This window comes from Mytilus californianus, unplaced genomic scaffold (assembly GCF_021869535.1).
Source record: "Mytilus californianus isolate M0D057914Y unplaced genomic scaffold, xbMytCali1.0.p SCAF_15, whole genome shotgun sequence".
NCBI classification, from domain to species: Eukaryota; Metazoa; Mollusca; class Bivalvia; order Mytilida; family Mytilidae; genus Mytilus; species Mytilus californianus.
This window is the reverse complement of record NW_026262637.1, coordinates 30995698-31011866: the sequence shown is the minus strand read 5'-3', so window position 1 is coordinate 31011866 and position 16169 is coordinate 30995698. Positions and strand designations below refer to the sequence as shown.

Below are 16169 nucleotides of genomic sequence, written 5' to 3'. Positions count from 1 at the left end.
TTCACTTTAAATATATTTATTATCTTCTAAACCATGGTGGTATACTAAGTCTGTCCCAGTATTTCTGTTGTTGTCTTATGAAGGCTTTATCTGTTGTTTCAAATTCTTCTTTGTCTTTTTCATACTGACTCATTATAGGTGACACATCAGGGAATTCAAAAGTCTGTCCACCTGCCTGTAAAATAAAAGTCATTATTTAACTAGAAATAAGATGCACTAGAGAAAGGAGATATTAGAGTATAAAATGGTTAAGTAGAGTAGTAAATCCGTCATCTCACGCTGATAAAGGGACAGATTTGAATTTGAATTTTGGTGTTAAATGCTACTTTCAGCAATATTGTGCTATTTTGTGGCAATCAGTTTGTACTGGTGAAGGAAGCCAAAGTGTAAGGAGAGAACCACCAATCTCCAGTAGGAAAACTGACAATCCTAGTCAATTAAGATTTTTAGTGCACCTGTCTCAGTGTTGACAGGCTAGTGGTACAGTAGTTCCAATACTTAGACCATTGGCCACTGGGGCCCTACTCAGAGTTGAATCTGGAGCACATTAATGAAGGAATTTATATTTTTTTATTAAAGCTTGGTGTGTTTAAAAATGTTAATAGCAGCAGTAAGACACAAACAAATATTAAGAAGGCAACTTAATAACAACTTGTTGCATCATAACAATCAAAGCGTGATTGAACAGAGTTATTATCTAAACAAAAATGAAACAGGTTCTTCTCTTTCAACTGTTGCTGCCAGAGTAAAAAACTTATGTTTACTGCCAAATAACTAATAGCAATCCATTGATCAATTAAAGATAAAACAAATTGCTTCGCCAAGCGCAGCTGGATACAACCGCAGAGGTCCAACCCTGAACAGTTGGGGCAAAAATGGACACAATATTTGCGCTTGATACAGGTCTGAATTTGGATTGTAATTAAATATTTGACACATAATAGGTTTCTGACACAGAATAACTGTAGTCAAAGAACTTAGAATTGGTTATATGATTTGAATTTATATTTGTGCAATACATTATGCTGTTGAAAATTGACCCCCCCCCCCCCCCCCAAAAAAAATTTTTATTTAAAGAAATTTTCTTTTTAATTTCTGAAAATCTGAAATGAGAAAAAATTGTCCCCCCCCCCAATTTTTTTTTCAGCTCCCTCCCCCCCATTTTTCCACAAAAAAAAAATTCTTTCCCTCAAGATATGGTCATAATCTCAATTCAAATTTCCAATGGAGTTTGCAACCCTAATTACCCATTTAAATACATCATAAAAGTCTTAAAATAGAAAATGACATACATAATTATGGCAAAAATTAATATTCCTTAATCAGCATTTTTAAATAGTAACTTCTAAAAATAAATTGACAGCTAATCACCTCAAGACAATTCAACATTTCTTTATACATAATTTAAAAGCAGTGTAAGGGAGGTAATCCAAACATAACATTGTACTTTTTTTTAATTGTCCATTAACCAGGAAACCCTTGTTTTTCCCCCTTTTTAGCCCCTAATTCCTAAATGGTTTGAGCCATAACCCCCCAAAGCCAATCCTAACCATCCCTTTGTGGTATGGAAACTTGTGGTATTATATATTTTCAGAGAGATCCATACACCGTTATTGTCTGGAAACTAGAAAAATGCTTATTTGGGCCCCTTTTTGGCCCCTTATTCCTAAACTGTAAGGACTATAACCCCAAAAATCAATCCCGACCTTCCTTTTGTGGTTATAAACCTTGTGTTTAAATTTCATAGATTTCTATTTACATTAAGTAAAGTTATTGTCCGGAAACCAAATGTCTTCGGACGATGCTGACGAAGACGAAGGTAATTTATCAATTAAATATATGAAACATTTAAAAATAAAAGAATTATGTGTCTGAGGACAAGAATGCCCCTGCTCTAGCTTTGCAATTTTCCGAAGTTAAAAAGGGGCATAACTCTAGAACTGTAAATGACTCACTGCTCATATTCCAACTCTGTCTACATGTTGTGGTTCTTTACATTGTGAATGAGTTTCATAAAATTGGTGTGAGGCAAACTTAAGTTAGAGCACAGAAACAAAAATGGGACAAACTGAAGAACGGAGGGAAAGGAAAAAAAAATATACATTTTCCAAGTTTTAAAGGGACAAAACTCTAGAACGGTAAGTGACTCACTGCCCAAATTCAAACACTGTCTGCAAGTTTGGATTCCTAGCATTGTGTATGAGTATCATAGAATTTTGATGAGGAAAAATTAAGTTAGAGTGTGGAAATAAAAATGGGAGGGACTGAAGGACGGAAGGACAGAGGGAAAAACAAACGGAAGGACTGACTGTCAAGGATATCACTTAATGCCCCATTGCCTAAGGCAGGGTCATAAAAATAGGAAAGGTTTCCACTAAACAATATGTTCCCCTTGTGATTGCTGCTGTCATCAGTGTAAATGAGTAATGTTGACTGTAAAAAAGTAAGTCCATTTATCAGTGAAATATAGAAATATTTTTTGCATATGAAACTATTTTCTTCCAATGCTATTTCTTGATCTTGAGGATTAGCTTCTGTCCAAATTTGATAACAATCCATGAAGTATTACACATTAATCATGTCAAAAAAAATTAATCACAGATAAATTTTTCATTGTTTTATTCTTTTGAATTTTCCAACTAAATAATTATTTGCATAAGCCTTGATTTGGCTGAATATGATGAACTATGACTAGTGTTTAGGAAATCTTTGTTTATGACTTTCAAGTCTTTGATACCGAAGTGGTTCAAATGTAATGCCTACAAATTTTATCTCCTTTCAAATGAAAATGACATTACAAAATTATATAAATATTGGGAAATGACCTTTCACAAAAACATCCTCAACTTCTAATGACGTTCTTGCCAGTTACTGCAGTCTTCAACTATGTAGTATAGATCAAATACAACCCAATTACTTAATATACCAAAGGCAAGAACAAACACATTTAGAAGATCTTTTTCATATTCTGGCCCAACTTTATGGAATAAACTACCAGAAGCACTAAGACACATGTCAAACATAAATACTTTTAAAACAAACTGCTTTAAGTTTTTACTTGAAAATGCAGGAATTATTTAAATGATTATATATCAATTTTGATTATGTTTTCTTATGTTTATCTTTGTTATGAAGAAATTGTGTAATGCATTGTGAGTGGAGTGTGGGGGCCTCAGGTGAGAATAGTGTTTGTACTAATTGAGCATACCCTCTTGAAATAGATTATTTTATTATTATTATTATTATTATTATGTGTGTATGGTATCTGAACCTAAACTGACATCTTAATAACTGATGTTCTTTGCAAAAAACATGTCCTAATTTTGAAAAATGTAGGTCAAAAGTTTGACTCAAAACACTATTCATGTAATAAATTTAACAGGTTTTATAGCCTGTCCTACTCAGGAACATACCATTTCAATGAATTGTTAAAAATAAATTTTAAAACTTTATACTTTCAAAAATAATAAATTTCTCACTCTTACAAATTTTACAAACACTAGAAATCATTCTATACATTAGGATAATTAATAATAAAATGCTTCGCTGGGGCGCAGCTTGATACGACCGCAGAGGTCGAACCCTGAACAGTTGGGGCAAGTATGGACACAACATTCAAGCTTGATACAGCTCTGAATTTGGATTGTTATTAAATATTTGACACAGCATAGGTTTCTGACACAGAAAGAATGTGGTCTAAGAACTTGAATTTTTTTAATTTACCTATTATGGTCCAATGTCCAAAATCAAAATACATGGTTAGATTCAGCATATCAAAGAACCCCATATATTCAATTTTTGTTAAAATCAAACAAAGTTTAATTTTGGACCCCAACTTGGACAAACTTGAAAACTGGGCCCATAATCAAAAATCTAAACACATGTTTAGATTCAGCATATCAAAGAACCCCAAGAATTCAATTTTTGCTAAAATCAAACTAAGTTTAATTTTGGACCCTTTGGACCTTAATGTAGACCAATTTAAAAAACGGGACTTAAAATTAAAAATCTAAATACACGGTTAGATTTGTAATATCAAAGAACCCCAATAATTCAATTTTTGATGAAATCAAACAAAGTTTAATTTTGGACCCTTTTGACCTCAATATGAACCAATTTGATAGCAGGGCCCACAAATAAAAAATCTAAATTCATGGTTAGATTCAGCATATCAAAGAACCCCATATATTCAATTTTTGTTGAAATCAAAAAAAGTTTAATTTTGGACCCCAACTTGGACCAACTTGAAAACAGGGCCCATAATCAAAAATCTAAACACATGTTTAGATTCAGCATATCAAAGAACCCCAAGAATTCAATTTTTGTTAAAATCAAACTAAGTCTAATTTTGGACCCTTTGGACCTCAATGAAGACCAATTTAAAAAACGGGACCCAAATTAAAAATCTAAAAACACGGTTAGATTTGGCATATCAAAGAACCCCAATAATTCAATTTTCGATGAAATCAAACAAAGTTTAATTTTGGACCCTTTTGACCTCAATATGAACCAATTTGATAGCGGGGCCTACAAATAAAAAATCTAAATACATGGTTAGATTCAGCATATCAAAGAACCTCATATATTCAATTTTTGTTGAAATCAAACAAAGTTTAATTTTGGACCCCAATTTGGACCAACTTGAAAACTGGGCCCATAATCAAAAATCTAAACACATGTTTAGATTCAGCATATCAAAGAACCCCATATATTCAATTTTTGTTGAAATCAAACAAAGTTTAAATACTGGACCCTATCTTGGACCAACTTGAAAACTGGGCCCATAATCAAAAATCTAAACACATGTTTAGATTCAGCAAATCAAAGAACCCCAAGAATTCAATTTTTGTTAAAATCAAACTAAGTTTAATTTTGGACCCTTTGGACCTCAATGTAGACCAATTTAAAAAACAGGACCCAAAATTAAAAACCTAAATACACGGTTAGATTTGGAATATCAAAGAACCCCAATAATTCAATTTTAGATGAAATCAAACAAAGTTTAATTTTGGACCCTTTTGACCTCAATATGAACCAATTAGATAACGGGGTCCACAAATAAAAAATCTAAATACATGGTTAGATTCAGCATATCAAAGAACCCCATATATTCAATTTTTGTTGAAATCAAACAAAGTTTAATTTTGGACCCCAATTTGGACCAACTTGAAAACTGGGCCAAAAATCAAAAATCTAAATACATGTTTAGATTCAGCATATCAAAGAACCTCATATATTCAATTTTTGCTAAAATCAAACAAAGTTTAATTTTGGACCCTTTGGACATTAATGCAATTTGAAAACTGGACCCAAAATTAAAAATCTAAATACACTGTTAGATTCGGCATAACAAATAAATAAATGTGATCAAAGATTTTACAAATGTAATGCGCCATACTGTGCAATTAAAGATTACTTCTTGAAATTTTTCAATATTTGAAATTTGAAAAAAAAAAAATATTTGAAGAATAATTCTTTTTAATTTCTGAAATCTGAAATGAGAAAAAATTGGCCCCCCACAATTTCTTTTTATCCTCCCCCCCCCTTTTTCCCCCCAAAAAATTCTTTCCCTCAAGATATGGTCATAATCTCAATTCAAATTTCCAATGGAGTTGGCAACCATAATTACCCATTTAAATTTACCATAGTGCTAACTTAATCTATTTTATAATAGAATTAATAAAAATATAGTGTCAAATCTTTCATATGGATTTTTTTGTAAAAAAAAAAGATGAAAACATTTGCAGATATTTTTACTGGTCTTCCTTTATAAATATGCATTTCTTTAAACATAATTTAAAAGCAGTGTAAGGGAAGTAACCAAAACGTTGTATTTGGATTACCTCCCTTACACTGTTTTAGATTATCTTTATTGTTCATTAACCATTACTTTATACATAATTTAAAAGCAGTGTAAGGGAGATAATTTCAATGATGTATTTGATTTATCTCCCTTACACTGCTTTAAATTATGTTTTGAACTAAAGTATTTGTCCATTAACCAGGACAACCTTGTTTTTCCCCCTTTTTTGCCCCTAATTCCTAAACGGTTTGAGCCATAACCCCCCAAAGCAAATCCTAACCATCCCTTTGTGGTATGGAAACTTGTAGTATAATTTCAGAGAGATCCATACACCGTTCCACAGTTATTGTCTGGAAACTAGAAAATGCTCATTTTTGGCCCCTTTTTGGCCCCTAATTCCTTAACTGTTGGTACCATAACCCCCAAAATCAATCCCAACCTTCCTTTTGTGGTATTTAACCTTATGGTCAAATTTCAAAAAGATCCATTCACTTAAACTAAAGTTAGAGTGCGAAAACCAATATGTATTCGGACGACGACGCCGGACGACGACGACGCCGGACGACGACGACGCCGGACGACGACGACGCCGCCAACGTCATACCAATATACGACCACAAAATTTTTTTGCGGTCGTATAAAAATCAGCATTAATTACTTTTCATTACCTTTAACCGTCTCAAAAGAAACTGTACAGGTTCTTAAAACTTACCAATGTTACATAAGCCCTTTTCTTGGGTTCTTCATATGGCTTTTGTTTGTATACTCCAGGTTTTCCTAGAATTATAAACATCAATATATCTGTAATTATATTGATACTAAATATAATACAGAAATGTAACAATATTTACTAACTATACCCATTTGAGGTATACGTTTTGTAAATGTTATCATAACAATCATAACTGTAAGATGTGTCTATATTACATGAATGCATGGCTCTGAGAAAAAATTCATATGTACAAAAAAAAACTCTGGGATCTTCAAAACTTAGGCAGTACTGGCCAGGCATAAATTGTATGTTATGAAGAACCAAAGATTCTTTTTAAAAAGTGTTTTATTTAGTATAAATGACCTGAACATACAACAAATTAGGCCATGGTAAGTCATCAATTGTTGCTATTGAATAATTACAGTAAAAGAATTAACAAGTATTAATGGTTTGTAAATTTGGTAATGCCATAGGGTCAGACAAGCGACATTCACTATAAATCTGTTATTGTAAGAAATCTAACAATGGCTGTTTTAAATCAAAGGATTAAACATGAGTGCTGACCCTTCTAAAGTATCATAGTTCACCCCATGTTTTTATCAGGGTTGTTGTTGCTTAATCTTTAGTTTGTGTGCAGTGTCTTGTTGACTGCTGTTTTGTCCTTCTGGTTTTTTTTCTCTTTTGGACATGGTGTTGTCTGTTTTTCTTCCAACTTGTGTTTTTTTTTATTGTACCCTTGGTATTTTTTTTTTGAGCTGTGTGTAACTATATAAATTGGTTTTAATGCTGAAAAAATCAATGATTCATTGTTGAGTGCTCTTAAGAAATAAACTAAAGTGCAAAACAAAACCTAGTCTTATTTCTATTCATCCTCCTTAGTAATTATATTATACAAATAAGGATGGACAGATAAACTGACGTGATATTCATAAAGTGTACAGATACATCTATAAGTATCCTGCTCCTATTATGAGATAGCAGTAATATTCAAATCACTATTTATTTTTGGTGTATTAAGCAAAACACCAATATCTATGCAAAATATAAGGGATGTCAACGAGTACTTGAGTATTTGAGTATCACTCGGTAATACAGAGTATTGAATACCAAAATGATACTCGACTAATCAGTTTCCTGTTAGAATATTGCTGTTTTCTTTATATAAAATTGATCTTCTTGAAAATTAAATAGGCATCACTAATTAATCATACTAGTAAAAAAAAACCATTTTGTTTCCAATGCTTGTGCTAAATTGTCATTTAAAATGCCTCCCAAAATATGTGGGCTATACCTAGGCTAACACTTTAAACTAAACATGTCTTAGCCATTCCGTCACATCGGTACCGTCAGAGCAAATATTTGCGTCTGCAAGACTGTAATTTACAAAGTTGCAAAACCAACTGTCCCCAATAATAGTTGACAAGAAAATGTTTTCAAATAAAATAAATTCGTTGCATCCTCTGGTGACCCTCAGTGAATAGTTAAACTTCTAATCCTTATGCCTTTGTAAACATTAAATGTGTTTTCTTAACGATTACCAAATACAATTGTTTGATATGGTTTTTCCTTGTTATAATTTTTAAATAGGTGTTCATTAAATTATATTGGTTAGATTATTGTTTTTACTTAATTAGTACTTGTAGGTAATGAGCTATTAATTATGGTGTGTAATTCCTTGTCCCAGATACTTATGTAGATGGTTTTTTGTCCGTTGAACAACAAACCATAGAATATAAAGTATGTATTTTTGTGTTTCTGTGTTGTAGATATATTCCCGAGCGAGTACTCGAGTATCACTCGATAAAACCAACGAGTACTCGATTTGTAATTGTTCACCGAGTTGACATCCCTACAAAATATAGACAATAGCTGGGGGGAAAAAAATAAAGAAAAGCAAGCTGCATTGTGGGAAAATGTAAAATGTATTTATATAAGCTTTAGAAACAGGAAGAAAAGACAACCTCATTTATGTATAACTTTTAAGACTGTATCAGGTCTGAGAATTGATCAAAGAAATATAGTTGTTTGGTACCAGGCCTAAGTAATGACCAAAGATATCTAGGTGTTTGTTGCCATGCCTAACAATTGACCAAAGATATCTAGGTGTTTGTTGCCATACTGACAATTGACCAAAGATATCTAGGTGTTTGTTGCCATGCCTGACAATTGATCAAAGATATATAGGTGTTTGTTGCCAGGCCTGACAGTTGACCAAAAAGTATCTAGGTGTTTGTTGCCAGGCCTGACAATTGACCAAATATATCTACGTTTTAGTACCAGGCTTGAGAATTAACCAGCAATATTTAGGTGTTCTGTATCAGACTTGAAAATTGACCAGCGATATTTGCAAAATATTGTTTGTCTTACCATCTACATTATTAACAGCAACTTTTAACACTGGAACATTGTATATTTTCTCTAAATACTGCTTTATATCATGCTTGCTCATTCTGAAAATAATCAAATATTTTCGTTATCCTTCAAAAAAAATTAAATTGCATCAAATGTATTTCAAATCCCTGTATGTACCGAGGTAGTCAAAACAAGATGTATTGTGAGCTATAGCTACTGCTCACTTATTTATTACTGGACTGTTAATGTGTACACTCACTAATTTATTACCGGACTGTTAATGTGTACAAAAAAAATAAATTTCATTCCAAACAAACTGTTCTATTCAAAAGGATGTAGAAAGGCCTCTTTTTTTATTGGTTCAGTAAATAATTTATATAACTTCGTAGTAACCAGACTACTTTTGTCTTAAATTGAAAAAAAAAAGTAGAAAATTGGTTCAATTGACCTGTGGGCAAGATTATTTTCTTGTATGCAATGAAATGATAACTGAAGTGTTTGCAGGAATACTATAACATGTATAAGGGTTGTAATACATACTTGCAAAGCTGGACTTATTTGTTAAAAAATTTGTAAAAATGGTGAATTTTACAAGGAATAATAGATGAATAAACTGTTAACACTAAGATATGTCTTGCCTGTATGACCTAATCACAAGCTTATACAATAATTGACATTATGGCAGTCCCCATATTAGAAATAACACAATCTAAGTCTTGTTTCCACAACTTTTGAATTCGGCAAGACAAAAACTGCCATATGTTAACATGCTGCAGCTGGTTAGCTAACTTATCAGAGGTTGGCTTAGACAAGTCTCAATAGTTTTTGTTTTGTAATTTATAAGTAATCTGAAGTTGACGGCAGACCTTTGATAGTCTCTGTTAATCTAATTATGTAATCTGAAGTTGATGGCAGACCTTTAATAGTCTCTGTTAATCTGAAGAAGTAATCTGAAGTTGATGGCAGACCTTTGATAGTCTCTGTTAATCTTAATAAGTAATCTGAAGTTGATGGAAGACCTTTGATAGTCTCTGTTAATCTAAATAAGTAATCTGAAGTTGATGGCAGACCTTTAATAGTCTCTGTTAATCTAAATAAGTAATCTGAAGTTGATGGCAGACCTTTGATAGTCTCTGTTAATCTAAATAAGTAACCTGATGTTGATGGCAGACCTTTGATAGTCTCTGTTAATCTAAATAAGTAATCTGAAGTTGATGGAAGACCTTTGATAGTCTCTGTTAATTTAAATAAGTAATCTGAAGTTGATGGCAGACCTTTGATAGTCTCTGTTTATCTAATTAAGTAATCTGAAGTTGACGACAGACCTTTGATAGTCTCTGTTAATCTAAATAAGTAATCTGAAGTTGATGGAAGACCTTTGATAGTCTCTGTTAATCTAAATAAGTAATCTGAAGTTGATGGCAGACCTTTGATAGTCTCTGATAATCTAAATAAGTAATCTGAAGTTGATGGAAGACCTTTGATAGTCTCTGTTAATCTAAATAAGTAATCTGAAGTTGATGGCAGACCTTTGATAGTCTCTGTTAATCTAAATAACTAATCTGAGGTTGATGGCAGACCTTTGATAGTCTCTGTTAATCTAAAACTGATAATTTAGGAATTTTTGAGTGCATTTATTTTTGCGATTGTTCAACAATGGATGCACATGTGAGATTAATCATTGAGATTTCAGAAAATACTGCATATAAATAACACTTCCAAAATATAAATGGTAAATTTTTTATTTTTGTGAAACCATCACATTGTAATTTTTGCAATACTAAAAACATAACAAAAAATTATTTACAGTAACAACCTCCATTGACCTCTCTTGACTGATGCAATTGAAAGCTTGACACTTCTAACAATCTTGAAGACTTTATGTTGACCTAGATTTCTTTTATGGTTTTATTGTGTTGTTTGGTTTTTGATGCATTGATATGTACCTGGGGACAACCCATTTATTCCTGTTTACTAAAAATCAAATAAGGAATATCTTTTAATTGGTTTTGTTAACATCATAAAAATTACTTTTATTGGGTTATTTTAATTTCACATCATACATTGTAGATATCATCAAATTTCCAAACGTCATATTTACAAAACTGCTTTAAACAAAGTGGTTGTGCTGTGCATGTGAAGTTATTAATTCAAGACAGATAATACCAACAGAATTCCCACTAAGGCGAGTCCATGAGTCCTGGACTCATGAAAATCTGTCGGGAATCATTTTCAAAATTGGTGAGTCTAAAAATCCATCAAGATTGTAAAATGTTGTATCAACTGAGCACAAATATCATCATTTTATTACAAGTTTGAAAATTATCTAGATTTGATGGAGAGTTGTCTCATTGGCACTCATACCACATCTTCTTATATCTATGGATGTCATTTCCTTGCTCTATTTTGTCATGGGGACTGAAACAATAACTGATATAGCAATGAAATTTCATCTTCTCACTGTTGGACTCACCATGGCCAAACCTGGACTTTCTTTCAAAAGTCCTTAGTGAGAACCCTGATTACAAGTAACAAAGTTTATTTATCTGATTACAAAATAAATTTAATGGGATATGTTATGAACCATTGTATAAGTATAAAACAAGCCTTTATTTTTTTGTACTTTTTTGAAACTGGTTTCCATGATATAATCGACATGATCATGATTGACAGCCTTTATTGTATTGATCTGCTTTAAGGCAATAACTTATTTGGTGTATTTAAACATACTGCATGTCATGAAAGTTTGCAGCTAGAATAACAGATTTGCAAGAAATAGGATGTACATACTGTTTTCATAGTAAAATCGGATTACAGAACTTTGATCAAGGACCCTCAAATGAGTATAACAATTCACCTACATGTACAGTAAGGCAGATGACTCCAACAGCTTAAGGACAAAAAATATGCAAGTAATTACTTACTGTGGGTGAACCTCAAAATGAACTTGGTTTTTTGGAACTTCTCGGTGTGGTTTGATCAATTTCATCCAAAAGTAACATAATAATATACGATTTTGTGGTCCACCTTGCTGATACAAAGGATAGTTGGGAACTTTCTGTTTCCACAATGGGCTAAAAATAGAAACATTATTACTTATTATTTACTATGTCAATGTATGTACATGCATAGACTGAACATAAAATGAAACAATTGTAACTTATATGGACAGTAATTTATCTTGAAGCTATGGAATTTGTAAACCTTACTTGTTCTTCCTTTGAGAATTGTTTATATGAAAATAAGGAGATGTCTAATGTGGTATGATTGCAATTATGAGACAACCATTTGGATCATTTAGATAAAGATCAGAGGTTATGCCAATTTATGAGTATTATACCCCTTATCAGGTATCAATTTACAGTGATAAAAATTATACGATAAAAGAAAATTACATTCTTGAATGAAATTTGCCAAATTTTGCTAGTTTTGATGCCATTTGTGCATTTGTAATGCTCAAAGTCAAGTTTCACGTCGTTGTTTAACTCTCTAATTTGGAGAAACGCTTTCTGTCGTAAATGCTAAAACTATACAAGCAGTCCCGAACATGATACCCAGATACATTAACTGGAAGTTGAAACGTTTTACCTTTTTTGGTAATTTAATAAATTTTAATAGAAAATATGTTTAAGATGTTGTATTCAAAATAACAGATTCGCCACGGATATTATCTTTCATTATCGAAAATTCCAAGATATTGGTTTGATCAGATTGAAATTTTCAAGGCTTAAAACATGTTCACTGACTACTGCTAGGACTATTACACACAAACTATATATATAATAAAGACACATAAAAAAAAATTACGCAGTAATCTGTTAATTAAGAATATATATATATATCCGTTAATTTTTGTATGTGTCTTTAAAGTTTAGAATTTTCCATTAACCTGCTTCAATTCAATCCAAAGCTTTATTCAAAGTCGGTATTCAGGTAAATAACCTTACCTATATCATTATCATTCTATTATACAGTATAATTATCAGCATAATTGTAAATTGTGCTTGTTTTGTGCATCTGATGAGTCAACCCATCTCCAACGCATTTTTAGTTTGTTCTTATATTGTGCTGTTTCACCACTGTCTCAGCTTAGAGGGAGACTTAAGCACTCACAAACATGTTTAACCGGTCATATTCTATATGTGCCTATCCCAAGCCAGAAACCTGTCATACAGTGGTTGTATCATGTTACTGTCTGTCATATTTGTTTTTCGTTTATTATTTTGTCATAAATCAGGCCGTTTTTTTTTCACATTTTGCCATATCGGGGCATTTTTTAGCTGACTATGCGGTATTGGTTTTGCTCATTGTTGAAGGCCGCATGGTGCTTAAATCCGCATAATTTGGACTGTTGGATAGTTGTCTCATTGGCAAACATACTACATCTCTTTATTTTATTTAAAAGGGCGAATTTAAAACGAAGTAAAATAGATACTGATTATAGAAATGTGAAAACAATGAATAAAATGAACAAAACTTTAGGCGAAAGTTTATATCAAGTTTCCTAAGCATGATGCACACGTACATTCTTGAAAAACAAAAATTATTTGACTCCTTTGTTAAGTCCGACATTTCAAATCTGGTGTGGAGAATGTAATGATGAAAATCATTTATTTTTCTTATCAATTAGTTACAACAGAGACATATATACACATATATATGTGTATATATGTCTCTGGTTACAACACTGTAAATATAAACATAACTGTAATAAGACTATGACCAGTGCAACAATCAAAACGGTGAATGAAAAAAAAAATGAATGATGTTCTTCTTCTCTCTCTCTCTCTCTCTTCTATACGGTATGGGTTTTGCTCATTGTTGATGACCGAACAGTGCCCTATGTATATAGTTGTTTGCATCCTTGCCATTTTGTTGATACTTGTCTGATTAGCATTCATACTACATGATACTTGTCTATATTGCATGTTGTGTTTGTTTTAGCCAGCATCGTAACCAATAGATGTCTACTTTAGTAAAATTGTGTTGCTGGGTTGCTCTCTCACCATTATTCATCCATGCAATACCGCCATAATTCGTGTCAAGGATTTTGATAATTAAAACTTCCAACAAAAGACTACAACAGTATGAATCTACTTGCAAAAAAATTACCAAAAAAAAAAACGATACTTGACTTTAGTACTTCATGGTTATGTCTATCAGAGCAAACCTACACTGTTGACAGGGAGCTTGCTTCGATTTGTACTCTCTAAATATGATAAGAAATATACGTGTACTTGTATGACTTACTTTTTGAGATATTTCAGGTTGTTATGATGTACTTGAAGTACAAGATATGATCATAAAAACAACATTTAACTACAAGTCCTCTAGGGTATCAACAACTCAATTGTCAGTGCTTCGGTATACGTACACAATTTATAACATACCTTTCTTAAATTTTCCGTTGATAAATGTAGAAATTCCAACTTCCATGGAAAAGTTGACCATATGCGATTTCGGTATCTTTGTACCCCTTTTTGGTCATACAGCGCCTCTAGTTTTCAATTAATTATACATCCTTGATATATCTTTCAATTTTTTGTTTTTGTTTTGAGCGTTCCTGGAGAAGGTAAATCACGAAAAATGCTTCAAATGCACCAAATTAATAAAGTAATATTTGTGAATTTTCTATCACTAGAGTTGGACTGCTTGTTCCCGAGAGTAGCTAGTGCTTCGGTTCTTACACGATTTATAACATACATTTCTTAAATTCTATATATAAGTTGAAGTTGATAAATTTAGACATTATTAAGAAACTAAGCGATTGATCATAATTCAGCTTTCAAATTTCTTGATTTGAACGTTAATTTAGATTAACAACAAGTTGTATGGAAACTCGACGTTTTGTGGTATTTTTTTTTCACCCAGAACACCACTTTGATTGATGTACATTGATAATAACCCCTATTATTAAACCTCTGACGATTTTGGTCAATACAGACAGCAGTATATATCTTAAAGTTTCTGATATTATCGTTAAATACTTCCTTAATAAGAGAAGAGGCAAGGTTTTGATTTTTATTTACTAGTGAAGAGAAGGATTTGATCAAGAACATTGTTTTGAGTGATCGTGAAACCAAAGCAACGCATGTGAGTTTACATCTAAATACATGCATTTATTACTTGACGCATTAGATTGAGAGCAATTAATGATGAATCGGGGGAGGTGGGCAAGGTGCCCCAGAGACTCCACCTTTTATGCCAAATATGTATGTTTTTTAGAACATTTTTGTGATTTTAAAACAATTTGTAAACAAAAATTTTCGTATGGACAGTTCTCCTTATGAAAATTGGACAGACCAAATCAATAGGATGTCTTGTTTAATATCAAATAGAATAAATTTGTTACTAAAAGTTCACAAGTACCTTCCTATGCACGGTTTAATACATCTATTCTACCAGTATGTGATTATTGTTGTGTCATTTGGGGGAACTGCAGTTTATTTTGTATAAATCATTTAGACCATTTTTTAAGATGTCAGAAAGGGCTATTTTAGAAGCCGATGTAATGATATCATGTAATAATTTCGAGAAGAAAGTTAAATACCAGAAAGCAATTCTTGTATTCAAATCTTTAAATGGATTGGCACCTCCTAATTTAGAAGAAAATTTCCAAAATTTAAATGTTCCAAATTACCAGTTGATTTCCATTAAAATAACACTGCCAAAGTCAAAGACCAATTTTATAAAGACAACATCAATGTACTTATTTAAAAAGAGATTGTTAAAACAGTTTATAACACATTTTTAACGAGTAGTCTCTCAATACTTTGTTTGTTGAAGGGCAAGTATATGCCTATAATAATAATGATATGTGAATGAATTAATTTGTGTTTATAATTAATTATGTCAAATACATTATGATTAATTGATTGGTGTTTAACGCCATTTTCAACACTATTGTGCTATTTCGTGGCGGTCAGTTTTTATTGGGGAAGGAAGCCGGAGTTTAGAACTCACAACCTCATTGTTGATAGGCAAGTGATACTTAGACCACTCGGCCACCGAGGCCCATCAAATACATTATGTATATATGACTTATTTTTTAGTAATCTGATTAAAACTCAGATCTATCGGAACTCGCGTGTATGGAGCATAAAGAAATCAGAGCTCTGTATTTTAATTGGATTGATTTTAAGACCCTAAGGAAGATTAGCTTTGGCTAATGAGGTTATCCTCTTGAAATAAAAAAAAAGTTCATTTATTTATTTATATATATCTTTATTCTCATCACCAAATACATAGGTACAGAGAAGACATGCATTTTATACAATACATTAAATACATAAACATAAATAT

At 31.9% G+C, this 16169-nt stretch overlaps 1 protein-coding gene across 1 annotated transcript; it reads right to left on the bottom strand.

Annotated features, from left to right (window-relative positions):
- LOC127725867 (probable 39S ribosomal protein L23, mitochondrial) lies at positions 1-12376 on the bottom strand. The gene is made up of 5 exons (XM_052233203.1): positions 12263-12376; positions 11792-11941; positions 8883-8965; positions 6516-6580; positions 1-175 (listed from the first exon to the last, which is right to left on the bottom strand). The coding sequence occupies exons 1-5, from the start codon at positions 12304-12306 to the stop codon at positions 20-22; spliced, it is 498 nt and encodes a 165-aa protein (XP_052089163.1). The 5' UTR covers positions 12307-12376; the 3' UTR covers positions 1-19.
- Positions 12377-16169: the final 3793 nt, after the last annotated feature.